At 22.6% G+C, this 18,640-nt stretch overlaps 7 protein-coding genes across 7 annotated transcripts; 4 read left to right on the top strand and 3 right to left on the bottom strand.

Annotated features, from left to right (window-relative positions):
• Positions 1-1,887: 1,887 nt before the first annotated feature.
• Positions 1,888-4,969, top strand: PVVCY_0600220 (origin recognition complex subunit 1, putative; the record flags this gene model as incomplete). Its single annotated transcript, XM_037634100.1, has 2 exons — positions 1,888-2,065; positions 2,250-4,969. 2 exons carry the CDS (start codon positions 1,888-1,890, stop codon positions 4,967-4,969), a joined length of 2,898 nt encoding a protein of 965 aa, XP_037490250.1.
• Positions 4,970-5,246: 277 nt separating this feature from the next.
• PVVCY_0600230 (conserved Plasmodium protein, unknown function) lies at positions 5,247-5,823 on the bottom strand (the record flags this gene model as incomplete). The annotated part of the gene is made up of 2 exons (XM_008627168.1): positions 5,247-5,360; positions 5,509-5,823. The coding sequence occupies 2 exons, from the start codon at positions 5,821-5,823 to the stop codon at positions 5,247-5,249; spliced, it is 429 nt and encodes a 142-aa protein (XP_008625390.1).
• Positions 5,824-6,438: 615 nt separating this feature from the next.
• PVVCY_0600240 (signal recognition particle subunit SRP14, putative) lies at positions 6,439-6,865 on the top strand (the record flags this gene model as incomplete). The annotated part of the gene is made up of 2 exons (XM_008627169.1): positions 6,439-6,541; positions 6,657-6,865. The coding sequence occupies 2 exons, from the start codon at positions 6,439-6,441 to the stop codon at positions 6,863-6,865; spliced, it is 312 nt and encodes a 103-aa protein (XP_008625391.1).
• A 499-nt stretch (positions 6,866-7,364) lies between these two features.
• Positions 7,365-9,779, bottom strand: PVVCY_0600250 (conserved Plasmodium protein, unknown function; the record flags this gene model as incomplete). Its single annotated transcript, XM_008627170.1, has 1 exon — positions 7,365-9,779. One exon carries the CDS (start codon positions 9,777-9,779, stop codon positions 7,365-7,367), a length of 2,415 nt encoding a protein of 804 aa, XP_008625392.1.
• A 1,354-nt stretch (positions 9,780-11,133) lies between these two features.
• On the top strand, positions 11,134-14,133 carry PVVCY_0600260 (major facilitator superfamily domain-containing protein, putative; the record flags this gene model as incomplete). The annotated part of the gene is made up of 1 exon (XM_037634101.1): positions 11,134-14,133. The coding sequence occupies one exon, from the start codon at positions 11,134-11,136 to the stop codon at positions 14,131-14,133; it is 3,000 nt and encodes a 999-aa protein (XP_037490251.1).
• Positions 14,134-14,615: 482 nt separating this feature from the next.
• On the bottom strand, positions 14,616-16,229 carry PVVCY_0600270 (threonylcarbamoyl-AMP synthase, putative; the record flags this gene model as incomplete). The annotated part of the gene is made up of 1 exon (XM_008627172.2): positions 14,616-16,229. The coding sequence occupies one exon, from the start codon at positions 16,227-16,229 to the stop codon at positions 14,616-14,618; it is 1,614 nt and encodes a 537-aa protein (XP_008625394.2).
• A 933-nt stretch (positions 16,230-17,162) lies between these two features.
• On the top strand, positions 17,163-17,902 carry PVVCY_0600280 (cytochrome c1 heme lyase, putative; the record flags this gene model as incomplete). The annotated part of the gene is made up of 3 exons (XM_008627173.1): positions 17,163-17,283; positions 17,386-17,635; positions 17,749-17,902. The coding sequence occupies 3 exons, from the start codon at positions 17,163-17,165 to the stop codon at positions 17,900-17,902; spliced, it is 525 nt and encodes a 174-aa protein (XP_008625395.1).
• Positions 17,903-18,640: the final 738 nt, after the last annotated feature.

The raw sequence follows: 18,640 nt of genomic DNA on the forward strand, positions 1-18,640 counted from the left end.
AATCAAATATATACGTAATATAGTAATGTCCAAATTAATAAAATATGATATAATTTAACACTATGCTTGAAAAAAACTCCCCCCCACAATTTACACCAAATTATTACTTCATCATTAAAAACGCCAATGAAATAGGCCGCATAGTATGTGTTTAATACATACCCATTTCATTACCTCCATATAATACCACTTCATATAATATCATTTTTAAAGGCTACATTGTACTTGATAAATATTACTCGTATGTATACACTTTATGAAAACACATCCGTTTGACTTTATCATAAATCTGGAAATATTTATCTTTCCAATAAATTACTAAAAGGCTTTCTTTATTGATTTTGTAAATACAACATTATGTATTAATAAAACCCCATTTTTTTAAATAATCACTAAAAGGTATTCAATATCCCAAATACTAATAACAATTTTAACACTAAACAATTCAATGATAATATCTTAATAAAATTACTCAATGATTATTTAATATTATAACTTAACCTTTTTATTAAATAATAGCCATTTAAAAAAAAAAAAAAAAAAAAAAAACAGCCATTTATCATTTTTTTTTTCAATGTGTAATGAAATTTTGGCTAGTTGGAGATACCAAGGGGAGGGGGAAATATTTTTTGTGTGTGTGCAATTTTGTCAAACTTTTCATCGGGTTTTTTATTATTACCTTATCATTATAATTTTCCCCAATATATATATCCATATTCCTATACTCATAACAAATTAGTTTTAAAAATTCAAATAACACCATATTTCCATATATTACCTCAAAAAATTAAATGAGAGAAAAAACATATAGGAATAGTTTTTACCATAAATTTGTTTAAATTTAATGCTAAAACGAAATAAGCCTATCTTATTGGCATAATACGAAGAAGACCTTTGTAATGCTCAACATAAAGAAATGTTTATATTTGAAAAGGACTAACAAGCAAAATATAAAATACTTATTTCATATGTGGGTATAGGGAATTATTTCACCTTGGCTTATAAATAAAAATTACAATAATTTATATCAAACAAATTTAAGGCATAAATGGTACTTATAAAAAATATATATATAGCTAAAAAGTTAATCAATAATTTGCATTCATTTTTTTATATTATAAAAATGGAATAATATTCATACTATTTATTTCCCTCCTATAAGTTCTTTATTCATTCTTTTTCACTATTTCTTCACCATAAATTTAATGAGCTCATCTTATTATAAATCCTGTCTATGCTATGAGAAATATTAATTTCTCTTATTAGTTTTTATAAAAATATGTGTGGATATTCGCATATATATAGACATGCTAAAATGCTGTGATAGTAGTGAGATATAAAAATTAACGGATATATAATGCAAAGTATTCAATATCTCGACTATATAATTCTTAAATATTTTAATTGTTCTAATATTATTTATATAAATATTTACTTTTAACTAGTATTTTTAATTTTATTTTTTTTCCGTAAGTTGGCATACTCATTAATTAAAGACAATATGCGCAAAGGCCAATATAGAAAGAACATGTATTAATTTACACACACAATTTTCACACACCCTTATTTTTTTTTTACTTACAATATTAGGCCCATACTAAATAAAAAAAAAATATATATATATGTATATATATATAACATTATGCTTATACTGTATAAAATGATTTTATTAATTTAGCTAAAATTGTATATATGTTTAAACTTTATTTTTTATAAATTAAGAACTTATTAAAAAGGCATACCGAGATATCATTTCATGATACACACTCTCTGTATTTAATTCATTTACTTTGCATTTATTTTGGTTTTATTTTCCTTTTTTTTTTTCGTTTCCCCTTTTTTAAGTGGCACTAAGTGCATGCCCCCACTTTTGTATTTTAAAAGAAAATGGGGCCAAATAATAATATGCAAAATTTTTATATCAATGAAAATGAAATATTAAGTCCAACGAAAAGGGGTATAAAGCTTGATGTTAGCAAATTAAATATTTTTAATTTTTCAAATTTAACAAAAAAACAAGAAGAGGTAACAGAAAAATTTTCACAATCTTATCAAAAAAATAATAGTTACACACAAAATGCTTACGACCAATTAAATGATGAAAAAAATAAAATTATTGAAAATAACCATAACAATTTATTAAATAATGTAACAATAAATTCGAGCTTTGCAATAAAAAAAAAAAAAAAAAAAAAAAAAAAATTATAATTATAATTTGGATAACTCATCTTCCTCTACACACTCATTAGATTCGTCATCATCTTTCTCTATTCACAGTGTCTCAAACAAAAAAATAAAAAAACAAATTTCAAGTGATACTAACACAGACAGTGATAGTGTACTTACTTTTGAATCAAACAATTTAAAAGAAACAAATAGTGATACAACTGACGAGGACGAAATGGTTATGTCCCTAAGAAATAGATCAATAAACAATAAAAATAGTGAAAAAATTAAAAAAGTAAAAATACAAAATGGGAAATATAACAAAACAGATAGACGAGCATTAAGGAGTGACATATTAAATGACACACGAAAAAGTACAAGATTGGTTAAAGAAAAAGTTGAAGAAAAAATAAATCATAATTTATCAAAATCAAAACTTTCAACAAAAAGAAATTATTCTCATCTTTCAAAAGATAATGATAAAAATGATTCTAAAAAAAAAAAAAAAAAAAATAAAAACATAAGTAGTGACACAGAAAGTTATAGCAATTCTTCTTCCCAATCATACACAAGCAATAAGTACAATAATGGAAACAACAAAATAAATACAAAAACTATAAAAAAAAAATTATATACAAATACAGAAATAGAAAAAATAGCTAAATCAACCTACACAAAATTAATAAAAGAAAATTCATGTGAATATCAAAATGGAGTAATATATGAAAGTCTAATTATCAATAGTGAAAAATATACAATGGGTGATGATGTTATTATTTTTTGTGACACAGATTGTATAGACACAAATTATAAACAAAATAGTAATACCCAAATGTATGAGCTAAAAAAAGGAAGAATATCTGGATTTTACAAAAGCAATGAACATACCAAGATCCAAGCAGAGATATGTATATACTATGATCACCATGATCAAGCATATATAGACCATATTAATAAACTATCAAAATTACGACGAACTAGAGATAATTCCGAAGATATAATTGACATAAAATCAAAAGAATTTTATTTGTTAGGAAATATACAATTTATAATGTTAGATTCTAAGTTAATTTATAAAAAAATTAAAATTTTTAATGAAAAAAATACATTTTATAATGATAAAAAGTTAAAAAGTGGAATCGATAAATTTTTATGTACATATTATATAAAAGGGAAAGAAGAAAAAATTTTTGAAATACAAGATGAACAACATTGGGAAGATCTAGTTATGGGATCTAGTAATTTATATTACTACTTTTCAAATAGAAATAATAATAATAAAAAAAAATGTATAATAACACCTTTAGACAAATTAAAAATTCATGATAATGTATCAAGTAATCCTAAAACTAGAAACACAACAAGACATGCTCCAACATCATCTGAAACCAAATTAGTAAGTACATCTAAAACTACAACAAATAAAATGAAGAAAGAAAAAGAAGGAAATTTTGATAAAGACTTTAAAGAATTTATAAAACAAGATCAAGAAATTTATTATACAAATTTATTAAATTCAATAACCCATCCAACAGATAGAGCAATAAGAATGATGCAATTAGATGTAGTACCTAAATATTTACCATGTAGAGAAAAAGAAATAAAAGAAGTTCATAGCTTTTTGGAATCTGGTATTAAACAATCAGGAAGTAATCAAATACTTTATATTAGTGGAATGCCAGGAACAGGCAAAACTGCTACTGTATATAGTGTTATACAACTATTAAAAAATAAAAGTAATAAAAAATTATTACCCCCTTTTAATGTATACGAAATAAATGGTATGAATGTAGTTCATCCAAATGCTGCTTATCAAGTTTTCTATAAACAATTATTTAATTCAAAACCTCCTAATGCTTTAAACTCATTTAAAATAATAGATAGATTATTTAATAAAAATAAAAAAGACAACAGAAATGTATCAATATTAATTATTGATGAAATTGACTACTTAATAACTAAAACACAAAAGGTGTTATTTACATTATTTGATTGGCCTACCAAAGTAAATAGTAAATTAATATTAATAGCTATTTCTAATACTATGGATCTACCTGAAAGATTAATACCTAGATGTAGATCACGTTTAGCATTCGGACGATTAGTTTTTAGTCCTTATAAAGGAGATGAAATTGAAAAAATTATTAAAGAACGTTTAGATAATTGTAAAGATATTATAGACCATACTGCTATACAATTATGTGCAAGAAAAGTAGCAAATGTTTCAGGAGATATTCGAAAAGCATTACAAATATGCAGAAAAGCATTTGAAAATAAAAGAGGACAAAAAATTGTACCTAGAGATATTATTGAAGCTACTAACCAATTATTTGATTCACCTCTAACTACTGCTATTAATTATTTACCTTGGGCTTTTAAAATATTTCTTACTTGTGTAATTATTGAATTAAAAATTATTAACGAATTTATTATACCATATAAAAAAGTTGGAAATAGATATAAAGTGATGATACAAACAAGTGGAAAATGTATAGGTATGTATAATGATGTTGAATTATTTAAAATTATGATTGATAAGTTAGTTAAAATGGGTATATTATTAGTTAGACCCTATATACCTCTAGATTCAATTGCAAAAAATAAAAATAAAGAAACACTTTTAGGATTTAATAATGAACTTGATAAAAAAAATTCTGATAATAAATCATACAGAACACAAGTTAGTCCTGAAATCGATCATGAGTCTGGTGACATGGGTTTAGAACTTAATGTTGAACCACAACTTGTTATTACTGCACTAATGAAAGATCCTGAATGCGCAAAAAAATTAAACTTTTATTAAATGAAGTGCAAGCCAAAGAAAAATGCACATACATATCGTTTGCATTTATGCATCCATATTCATACAATTATTTGATTCCATTTTTTTAGTCTAATTTTATTTGTCTCATTATTTTTATTCCTTTACATTTTTTAGTATTAACATATCTACTAACTATCCAATCCAATAACTATTTCACATATGGCATTATCAACAAAAAAAATGAAAAACACACATACTGTGTTGGGCTTACACAATTAGTAATACCAAATCAGTGCAATACCTTAGTATACTGCTTCTATTTTTTTCCTATTTTTTTTTTCTTTAAATTGTTTGATATTTTTTTTATTGATTTTAATCTATCGTTATCACTCGATTCATCACTGCTTTCTTTTATTCTTTTTTTCTTCACCTTCAAAAAAATTAAAATAGTAAATGTTTAAACATATAGAAAATAAGCATGAAGTTGTATATGCACACAATGTATCATCAAGCATAGGCCATATTAATATGGCAAATCTTTACACGCATATCATTATTTCTTTTAATTTTTTTATTACGTTTATGTTAGTAAACAAGTTTTTGTTGTGATAAGTCTTTGCTTTTGAGTTTTGAACATTTTTAGTAACCTGTTTATTTTCAAATTTTTTTTGAAAAATAGCATCTTTAATATTGTCTATAGGGTTTTTACTTTCCTCTTTTTTGGAATTATCCTTTCCCGAGGTTTTGTTACTTATTACATTCTCTTCATCTTCTAACTCGCTTTCCAATTCTTCCTCAATATATTCATCATATTTATTACATTCCTTGTAATTTACACTAATAGTATCAATAAGTTTATTAATATCATCCTCCTCAAGATATTCTACATTCATTTTATATTCCCATCAAATGGCACTACAAAAATAATATATCTTTTTTATTCTTTTTACACATTTATCCAACACATATTATATTTATTTATCAATTTATTTCATATCATAACATAATCAAATAAGTAAATATGCAACTGATATTTTATATATCCTCAAAGTTTTTTTTTTGTCAATCATATTTTGCGGAACATAATTAATACATTAGTTTTTTCTTAATTTTTTATATTATTCTATGTATATATTTTTTCATTTCATATGTTGTTTTAAAAATTAAATTTTATCTTTTAAAAGTTTTATATTTACTCATTTTCATTTTTTATAAATCTATAAAATTAATTATATCATTACTTCATCCCTATGCAACATATACTTAGGTAAACATCCTCATATGGTTGAAATTTTTTTTTTTCCATAATTTTTTTTTTTTTTTTTTTTTTCAAGTTTGTATATCCATGCCATTGATTATATATTTTTAAAACATGTTTATGTTTTATCATTAAATTAATTTATTTATTATCAATTAGTTAACCTGCACAATTGCATAAGTTCAAACAATTGAATTTTCATTTTATTGTTATAGTACATTTAAGTTTGAAAAAAAAAAATAAAGTAATAATGGTGTTACTAAATAATTCTAGATTTATTGAAGAACTAACAAAACTATGTAATAATAATGAGGAACAAAATAGGGCTTCCATTTGGATTACCATAAAGCGAGGTATGCCACTTTTACATACAAATGTAGAAAAACTACAATCTATAATTTACATATATTTCAATATATTGCTAACTATGTAAGACTCATTTTTTTTCATTCTCATTTTAATTTGCAGTAAAAAGAAGTGACATAAAAATATGTGTACCCAAAAATGAAGGTGGCGATAAAAGAAATAAAAAAAGTCATAAAGATGACAACAAAAATAATAAAAACTATTTATGCTTAATCAGAGCAACAGATGGTAAAAAAATTAAATTATCTACACATGTTTCTGATGATATAATTAGTTTTTCCCAAGAAATAAATAATATAATTAAAAAATAAGACCTTACATGTTCAGAATGTTTAGTCTCCTTTCATTGAAAATGCACAGCTTACTCTGTTGCAAACATAATAAGCTTAAGCCTGTTTAGTAATTACTACTTTTTCAAACTAACAATATGAGTCTATACATACATTCATTCGATGCGCATTAATATTTAATTGCGGTATCTTGGAATTAACAAAAAAAATAATCAAGATAAATCATAAAAAAATAACATAAATGGGTGAAAAAAAAAATGGAAATTAATTATAAAATTTAAAAAAAATTAAGACGAAAAATTTGCATATATCCCAAAATGTTTTGGGAATACAACATTAGTCACTTCAATTCATTTTTCTAACTTTTTTTCTAACTTTTTTTTCTAACTTTTTTTTCTAACTTTTTTTTCTAACTTTTTTTTCAACATTTTTCAACATTTTTCAACATTTTTCAACATTTTTCAACATTTTTCAACATTTTTCAACATTTTTCAACTTTTTTCAACTTTTTTCAACTTTTTTAACTGTCTTCACCAAAGTATTCCCCTTTATCATCACTGTCCCTAACAAGTATGTCATTGACAGTTTTGGAAATTCGCTTTGATTTGCGAATATATTCATATAATTTATATGTCAATATTTTGGTTACTTTCTCTTTCTGTGACTTTGTTAAATTAATATCGTTTATAAAACTCAAAAAGTTTAGAGTTAGTTTGTCTTTATTTTCAATTGAATTTTTATAAACCTCAGGAAGATACAAACAAGCATAATTATCTTTACTCTCATTATTTTGAACTGTCTCATTTTCTAAGTTAGGAACTTCAATTATATAAAATTTAGATGGACATAATATATAATATACATAATCTGTAAAAGTATCAGACAAATTTGAATTTACAAAATTTTTATCAGAACTACTAAGCCGATTTATTTCATCGACTAATCCTATTTTATTATATTCTTGATTTGTGTAACTATTCATTCCACGTGCTCTTAAATAATTATCAATATCATTTTGTTTATGCCCATCTATTGAATTTGAAAGTGAATTATTATTATTATTGTTAGACCCTTTCAGAAAGGGACTTGCTAAATTTGTTTTGCATTTTAAAGGGAATGCAAAAAGTTCAAAGGTTTTTTCATTAAAAATTATTTTAGATTTCTCTAAGAATATTTTTTGTTTATTATTTAAAACATTATAAGGTGCTAACTGTATATTTCGTGTATCACCATAAATTATTATATTTGTTTCTGTATATACATATACATCACTATCCATTACATTTTCAATTTTTAAACTTCTTGTAACTAAATGTATTTCTAAATTACGAGAATTAAATAATGTAGTTATCATTTCAGTAGATAAACAAATAATATATATATCTACACATAAATTTATTTTTAAATATTCTACTGATGTTAATATATATATATTACATTCTTTACAATTTAATATATTTATTATACTTTTACTATTTTTTATATATATTGTTTTACCTTGCATATTTTTTATTTCATATATATCATTATTTACAATTTCCAATCCATTATTCGATGAACTACTATGTCTAATATTATTATCTACCTTCATTGATGATGCAGAAAAATAACTATATGATTTTGTTAAAACATTTGAAACATTTTCTACACCACTCTCTTTTAAAATTTCATTACTACTAACACTACTATCTATACTTTCATTTAATTCTTCACAAATATGTAAATTTTTTAATAACCAATCTAAAATTATTCTTGTTTTATATAATATTTTATAATCATTTTTTAATATATATTTTTCATATACATTTTGTTCATCATTTGTATCTATAATAAAATCTAATAAAAAAAAATTGTAGTTTCGAAAATATAATGGAATTTCAGTTAATGTTGTACTATTTTGAATATCTGTACATGATAAGAATGCGATTAAATAAGTTTCTAAAAGTTTCTTATAATTTTTACCACTACTAATAAAAAAATCAGATAAATTGGACTTATAAACTATTGTTTTTAAATTACAAAATGAATTATTATTTCCTGATGTAGATAAACCACACACATTTTGACTCCCACTACTACTCATATTGTTAATGTTATTTTTTCTACTATTGCTATCTTTTGATGTACCCATAAAATGAGGCCAACAATCTTCATTTAAATTTTTATCATACTTTTTTTTTACATTATCTATCTTAAGGAATTGTAAAATTATAAAAAATATTACAAATTCTATGCATATACTTTCATCTAGCCAATTTTCATCCCACACCTTGAGAGTCTCCTTTTCAAATTCGTCATAGCATTTTCCATCATCCGTTTCCCTACTTACTTTATCACTTAAATCCTTTTCTTTACCATTGTCTTTGCACTTTTCAATTGATTTCTCAAACGATTTCTCAAATGATATGTTGCCACCTTCATGGGATAAACGTTTAGAGGGCCCTACACTTGCGTCCGACTTCCCTCGACTCCCACTTAGCTCTCGTATGTTTAATTTTTCATAAGTGCAATTAAAAATTGTTTTTTGTTTTTTTAAATTATTTTTTTTTCTTATACTTTGTAAAGTTATACTTAATAATATCCATAAAGATTTACAAATATTACAACTAAAAAGTAAATATACAACATTATCTTGATTTTTTATTAATTCATTATATTCTAACCAATCTTCAAGACTTATATAAATTTCATCATTTTTATTTCTTTCACAATTATTATTTTCATGTTTTTTTTTAAAATATGCATATAAATTTTTTAAATAATTCATTAAAGAGTTTTCATCAATTTTATTACTAGTATAAATAATTGCATGATCAAATATTTCTTTTCTTATAAATAAACATTTTTCATCATCCTTAAATTCATCTTTATTTGTCTTTTCAAATTTTATTAACTCTTTGTACTTATCTAAACAAACTTCACTTTTCTTTTCCATAATTTATTTTTTTTTTATTCTACTTTTTTTCACACATATATATATATATATCCAAATTTCTCTAAATACATAACTTATTATATTTTATTCTATTTCTTGTTGTTATTTATGTAAACATGTGTTTTCTTATTCTCCCTCTTTCTTACACCATCATAATCGCATTTTAATCTGCATTTTATTTAAGCATATTATATTATACCTCTAACGATATTTTTTTTTTATCACACGATTAATAAGACTCAAGATATGCTATAAATTTTTTTTTATAAAGACTTTTACCACATTTCTTTTATTTTCTATTTTTTTCTTCCTTACAGTTTTATTATCTTTTAATAAATAAAAAAAAAAAAAAAATTAAAACTATAGCTAGCACATATGATGCTACAATTTTTTTTTTAATTACATATAAAATATTTCATAAGATCTATTGTTCTTCATATTTTATAATAAACCTTTATATGCATAATTTTTCTCTCGTTTCATTTTTTCCATAAATATATAGTAAATGTGCGCATATATTATAGTGAGTATAATGTTTTTATTTTTTTTATTCTTTTCAATGTTACTCAAACTTATTTATACACATAAATATAACATCCTTGCTTATTTTATTATATACAGTCCTCCAATACTATATTAATCATTAATCTTATGGTAGAGCATTTTTTTAAATTATATTAAAAAATAATTAACACATAAATAGTATAAAATATACACAAGTACTATCCATATTATTTATATAAATTTTTTTTTTAATTTATTCCAGTATACATATTTAAACAAATAAGAAAAGTCAATTACTCTTAATATAACCTATTCATATACGTACAATTATTCATATATTTGCTTCCTCTCCTTAGCTAGGGGAAAAAAATGTAGCATGCTGGCCTTTAATAAATTTGAAAAAAAAAAATTATAAATTTCATGTATTATATTTTTTATTTATTATATTTCATACATTTATTTTACTATCTTTTTTTGATTTATGCTTTTCTTGCAATTTTTACACGCAAGCCTTATGTCTGGTTTTTATACTTACAATTGCTTAGTTTAATTTTTTTTGTCTCCCTCATCAAGCCATTATTTTATTATAAGCCCAACCAATATATACTTTGTTACAATATACAAACAACTATATGCACATACATATACTATTTCTTATGCCCCAATCATATGTGGGCAATCAAATAATTTTATTTCCTTAAATACACATTCATATATTTCCATACATACATATATATATATATGTACAGAAGCCTAGGAGAAGCTTCGTAAAATGAATAATAGCTGTATGCACACAGACGACGAGTCATATACATGCTATATAAAATTAAAAGATGAAAAATTGAAGGAAATGACAAAAGTTAGCGCTGTAATTTTTTGGTACTTTTGTTTTTTTGTATATGTTTGGTACATAAACATTGTTTGTGTATATCCACTAAAGTTTAATGATGTCCATTTTATTATATACTACTTTATACAAGGATGTGGAAGTTTACTCCTTGGGCTATTTTCGGATATATATGGAAAAAGAAAATGTTTGAACATTTCTTTTTTATTTTTAATTGCTTCATTTTCAACAATATTGCTTACAATAAGTTCCTCTGATTTCTTATTTATTAATAACATCACTAATTTTAATAATCAAAAATATGACATTCATTCAAATCAAAATGTATTTGCCCAAGATGATTCACCAAATAATTTAATGCATTTTTTTAGTCCAAAAAAAGGAAATGATTTTTTCGATAAAAATGACAACTTTAGTGAAAATAAATATAAAATACTGAACAGTCATAATAATAACATACAAGACGACAATAATTATATGAACAAATCAGAAAATGAAAATCTTTCTCATATTACTGATATTTATTCAAATAATAACCATGATCAAAATGTTTTAAGTGAAAAAGATAAAAACCCAAATAATGATAATATTAGTAATATCGAAACAGTGAATACTAGAGGAGACAATACTGATGATGTAGAAAATTTGACTGCAAAACATGGCAACCAGCATACTAATTCGAGTAATAAATATATTGAAATAAAATTAAAATTAAATAATAATTTTCAAAAATTACATGAACAGTTAATAAAAAAAGTAACAAATGATATAAAAAAAAAAAATAATGATATTTTAAATAAAAAATATATAAATAACATAATTCAACTATGTGTAAAAACAAATCTAAAAAAATATATTATGGACCTGAAAAATTATAATATTGGGATGGCTAAAAATGTCAGACGAAAAAAAGGTGTCATTACCAACAATGATAATGATAATAATAATTATTATTATTATTCCCGTAACTATGCAGACAGTGAAAATAGTGATATATATATGGAAAATAATTATGACCATATAGTAAATAAGTGTGTGGATGGAATTATATCAATGTATAATGATGGAGAAAATGATAATTATGTTACTGGCCAAAATGATGATCTATATTTATCAAATAATGAAAATTTACAAAATAATAAACCAACTATTAAATTCCTTGAAACATTATTTGAAAAGTCTGATAAAAGTGAAAGCAAATATTCATATATTTATAAAATATTGTTTTATTTGATAACATTTGCAAGCGGCTTTTTTGCCAAAGGAATAAGTAATATATTATGTATTATAATTACAGAAAATATAAAATCGAATTATAGAACAAAAGGTGTGTGCTTAATATATATTATTGAAAATATATCATTAATTTTAATCCGATCTTTATTTGTTTTTAATACATATATTAATTTATTTATATTATATAAAATAAATATTTTGGTTTGTATTTTTTTAAATATAGTAATTATTATTTTACTAAATATATATTTTAGTGACATAAATCATAATGTACTAAAAATCCAAAAAGACAATATCAACAAGTTACAAAATCATGAAAATGGCATAGAAAATAATCCGCTACCTAATGATGACGATAATGACTCAAACAGTGATATAAACGATGAAAAAAAAAAAAAAAAAAAAAAAAATTTTTTTTCGTTTTTTAAAAAAAAAAATATTGATTCAAATAATTCCGAAAATGCAAATTATGATACAATCCAAGTTTTTAAAATTGACAAAAATTATAATGATATAAAAAGAGAATTGTCTAACGATATCTTAAAATTAAAAGCCGCTGCAAACATAATCAACAATGAAGAAAGTATAAACCTTGAGCTTATGAATAAAGATATGGAAAATAATATATTAGATAATGCAAGTGATCTAAGTGATGATATAAGTAATATACCAAACGAACTAACCAACAAACGAAACGCAACAGATGAAGTAATAAATATACTAAGTGATAATTCAGATATAGTAAGTGATATACCCAATATAGACAATTCAGCAAACGAAATTAATGAAACAAATAATTCAAAATCTTCACCCAAAAAAAATTTCAAAAAATTAAGCACATTAGCAAAAATAAATAATAAAAAAATAGGATTAAAAAAATCAAAAACTATTGGAGTAAGTTATAAGCATATACTAAATGGTAAAATGCTTAAAACAATTGATAAAAATGAATTATTAGAAAAATTAAATAAAAATGATGAATATTTACAATATATTGAAGAATTAAAAAATAATAATTTATTTAATATATATAAAATGTGGGTAAAATATACATTTAAAGCACATACATATGTTGTTTGGGCTTTATGCTTGTTATATTTTATGTTTAATTTTCTATATATTAGTTTCTTTGTAATATATAATATATTTATATATGATATTAAAAGCCAATTTCATTTTTATACATATAATAATTCCTTTATAGTATTAAACTGTGTTCTTTTAGTTTTTTATCTATTTTTGTATTGTAATTTAAAAAATAAAATAATCAAAGTATTAAATTTATTTGGGTGCATAATTACAACATTCATATCATTTTCTTTTATATTGTTTATTTATTCAACATCACATTTTTCAATTTCACTTCATGATCATACATATATATTATATACAATTATATTTTATATGTTTTTGTCTATACCTAATGTTTCATTGTTTTTATTTTATACATTTTTTTCACACACATTATGTAAAGGATTATTACTTGGGATGTTTGTTTTTTTTGGACACCTTGGTTTTATTACGTATGCTATTATTCGATTTTTTATAGTTCCAAAATATTTGGCAGCATTAAATTTAATATTTTCATGTATTATTTGTATTATTTCATTTATTGTAATTATTCTATATATTCCACAAGCTAGTTCATCAATCAATTATAAACGTATCGACGAAGCTTATTTTTATCACTTTTTGTTATATCTTTCTAACAAAAAAATTGTTTCCCCACATTACATAAATATGGCTGTATCATCCGAAGAAAAATAATTATATTACTTTTTATTTAAAAACAATTTTTTTCAATCAAAAACGCTAGCACATATATTTATATACAACCAAACCATTGATCCCTTGTTTCATTCTTTAATTTTATGAAATTGTTTATATTATGGCATTTTTATACATATTACTATAGCTTATTATTTTTTTCACCTAGTTATCATTTTTAATAAAAAAATTGACACTTTTTTTTTATTAATTTTTTTTTTATAACATCATAAATAGCTAGTTAACATTTTGGCTAGCTAAAAAAATACAAATAATATTAAGACAGTTAAAAATAAGTTATTAATACAAATTTTCTAAAATTATTATATAACACAAAAATTAAATAAAGGAAATTAATTTACCTCATTTTTTTTACAATGTTGTAAAAATATACAAATGAATAAGCATACATATTATATATCTGTCTAAATTACAATTAGTATAATTAAATAATAAACAAAATGAATGCTCACAAATATAATTTAATTATTAAAAAATTCTAATTGCTTATATTGATTAATAAAGACTTTAAAAAGCTTTCCTGAAGCTGATCTAAAAATTCTGTCAAAGATGGACAAAGTAAGCTCATCCAATGATTTTAAATTAACAATTGAAATAAATATATATTCGGCTTGATTATTTATAGCCAAATTTTCTGCTTTACGTAAAAATAAAAAAAAGTTTTTTGTTACATATTTTATTTGCTCATTTACTTCCAAATTATCATAAGATATATTTAAATATTTTAAAAAATTTTTTTCATACTCAAAAAATGAATTACCTATATCTAAAAATACACATTTATTCAAATCTATATTTAATAATTTACTATTATAACTATTACTTATTATTTCATCTTTATTTTTAATTATGTCTATTAAATATGTTGAAACAACTGGACTGTAATGTGTAAGGAGTGTTCCAGGGCTAACTTCACTTTTCATTGATGACTCATTGTTGGCTATATTATTAGATAAATCGATATTATCGTTTTCATTTCTAGCAATATCCATTCTGTTACTATTAATTGAGTGACCACATTCATTGTTGGCTTTATTTTTCAGAATATTCAGCTTTTCAAATTCTATTTTTTTATATATACTTACTCTTATGTCGTTTAAAAGTGAAGTATTATTCAATACCTCTTTTAAGTCATCTTTTGTATATTTCCCACGTCGATATATTTTTATCTCATAATTATATAAATTTTTATATTTCAAAATATTTGCAGTTATTTTATTTTTCATTATTTTCATATTTTCATCTGATTCTTTTAATATATTCCCTGTTTTAATCATTTCAAATACTTCTTTTAATTTTTCAAAAACTTCAAAATCTGAAACATCATTATTACAATTTAATATACATTTTAAATTGTTTATTTCGGTATTACATTCCTTTTCATATTCTTCATCTATTATTATTTCATTGTCACTATTATATTCATCACAATTTGTATTTTCATTATGATTATAATTACTTATATTTTTTTCTTTCTGTTTTTTATACTTTATTATTTTTATTACAGTAGACTCAATTCCTATATCACATTGCCCATTATCAAAAATTAAAATATTTTCATCTTTAAATTCTTCATAAACATGTAAAGAGTTCGTTGGACTAATGTGTTGAAATTTGTTAGCGGATGGTGCAGCTATTGGTATATTACATATTTTTATAATTTCCCTCGCTATTTTATTATTTGGTATTCTTACAGCACAAAATTGGGTATGCGCTGTTAAAATTAATGGCAAACATTCCTTTGCTTTTGCTATAATTGATAATGGACCAGGAGAAAAATTACTATTTAATATATATATAATATATTTTTCATATATATTTATATGATATAATTGATCAAATGCTTGTGCTATATCATATACATGTGATATTATAGGATCACTAACTGGTCGATTTTTCATTTTAAATATATTTTTTAAAGAAATTTCACTTAATGAATTCCCTCCTAATCCATATACTGTTTCTGTTGGAAACCCAATTAAATTATTTTTTTTTATATGTTCCTTCAACATTTCCTTAACTTCATCATTTTTTATTAATTCTTCTCCTTCAATTATTGTTGCCATCTTTATCATTTGATTTTGTTAGAATAGTAGTAAATAGACCTACTTATATATATATACTTATTTTTTATTTTATTTTTTGGATAAATAGATGAAAGGGATCCACCAAAGGCAGACAAACCTAACAAATTGTGATTTTGTATTTCCTACAAAATGAGGAAAATATAATCAAAATTTACCTGACTGTTCATATATTTTTATCGTAAAAAAAATAATAGTAAGAATAATTTTATTTATTTTTAGCTTTATTTTGTATTTTCAGTTATTCATCTTGTATTTTAGTGGCCTCTTTTGGTATTATCTCTATTTCCCCTTAAAACTGGAGGATTTCTATTTATATATTTTTTACCTTTATTTCATATTCTTAAAAAATAAATAATCTTATAAGTTTTATCATTCAAAATTAAAAAATATATAAATATTTTTTTTTGACAAATAATTAGCCATTATATATTTATTGCAACTTTTTTTTTTTTTTTTTTTTTTGGCTACCTCACTTTTTTGTTCCTTTACATTCTCATAAGGAATATTATTTTGTTCTATAACATGTAAAATAAAAAATACATCAAAAAAGTTGATTAAAACCAAAACATTTAATTCATATTTATTATATTCACACTAATTCTATATAAATATATTACTAGCGACATATATGCAATTTTTTTTCATACATACAAAAAATGGGGAATAAGAATATTCATAAATAAAAAGTGAAAAATAACAAAATACCCAAAAATATAATGAAACATGCGTAAGTATAAATAATTAACAAAGGGAATAACAATAATGTTAATCATATTATAATAAAAATTCGCATATCCAAATATTTATACACAAAAAAATATATTGCCTGGAGTCCCATACTACATGCAATGTTTTTAAACACTGATGGAAACTTCTTTGTGAACTACGAGGGAAAAATATTACCAACAAGTGGTATACACAATGAATGCAGAAAAAAATATCGATATAAAAAATTCTAAAGAAAAATCATCAATTCCGTCTGTTGCTGGAAGTTGGTACTATCCTTCACAAAACCAATTTTATAAAACAACTCGAAAAAAAGGTTAACCATTTGTGTGCAAACAAAATATTTAGTTATCTCTATCAAAATATAATATATTCCTTTATATACTAATATATACATAAATATCTTTCCTTCATTCAGGTTATTCATATACTGATGAAGAATTGGCTGTTGCTCTAAAAATACATAATGCTGTCAATGAAGAAACATGGAAAAAAATCATGAAAAAGGAAGCATTTTTTTTTCATATATGTAAAGATCAAAAACTAGTCAGATTTATTGGTCTTCCTACTAAATTATCTTTAAAAGCTTTTATGCTAACATTAATTGGGTATAACAAACCGTTTGATAGGCATGACTGGTATATAGACCGGTGCGGAAACACAATCAAGTAAAAAAAAAAAAAATATAATCCATTTTAGCTTGTCAGCTATAGTTATGCAAGCTACCTACACCATTTTATTTACCAAATTTTCTTTTATCATTATATTTTACTTTTTTAAGGTACATTATTGACTACTATGATGGAAAGAATGATAATAACGCCCCTGTCTCGATCTACATTGACGCAAGACCCGAATTGAGTTACAACAACACGGTAGATTATTTTAAAGTTTTATACCTAAAGTTTTGGAATTTCTTTAAGCTCCCAACATGATGAAACAATATTCCATCAATGAGCTTTCAAAAAATTAAAAAAATAAATGAAAGTTGCGTAAATAATGTATAAATAGATACACGTGCCCATGTACCACGTTTACATACCCCTAGTGGGTGAACAGCTTGGGAATAACCAACTTTCTATATCATAATTTTTTATTTTGTTTTTATTATTTATTTTAATTTTTTAGTAAATGTTTTCTTATTTTTATATCCCCATTTTAATCACCAAAATGTTTTACAAACTATATTTAAAATAAATAAAATTTATTAATATTGCCAACTTAAAAAAGTGCAATATCCCCTCGAATATGTCATAAAATGTCAGACTAAGCATTAATTATGCTTCAGCAAAGACAAACACGAGATTTATGCGATAATTTTATACTTATTTATTTTGCTTATCTCTACCAACACATAAATAAAAATAAAATATGCTTCCTTTATGAATTATAATATATCAACTTTTTATATATGCATACATAGTAATTTGCCAAGTATATTATAAGTTTAATTGCAATATGTGTTTTTTATTGTATTTAATTCTTTAAAAGATAAAGAAAAAATATGGAAAAAAATATGTATGCACATATATATAATAACTATTCGTTTATTAACGCAAAATAATAAATATATGTAAAAAAAATATGTATAGAGGGGGGGGAAAAACACGCATATACATACATATATAATATATATATATACACATTTTAACAATTTTAATTTAAACTTATTT

This window comes from Plasmodium vinckei, assembly GCF_900681995.1.
Source record: "Plasmodium vinckei vinckei genome assembly, chromosome: PVVCY_06".
Lineage (NCBI taxonomy): Eukaryota > Apicomplexa > Aconoidasida > Haemosporida > Plasmodiidae > Plasmodium > Plasmodium vinckei.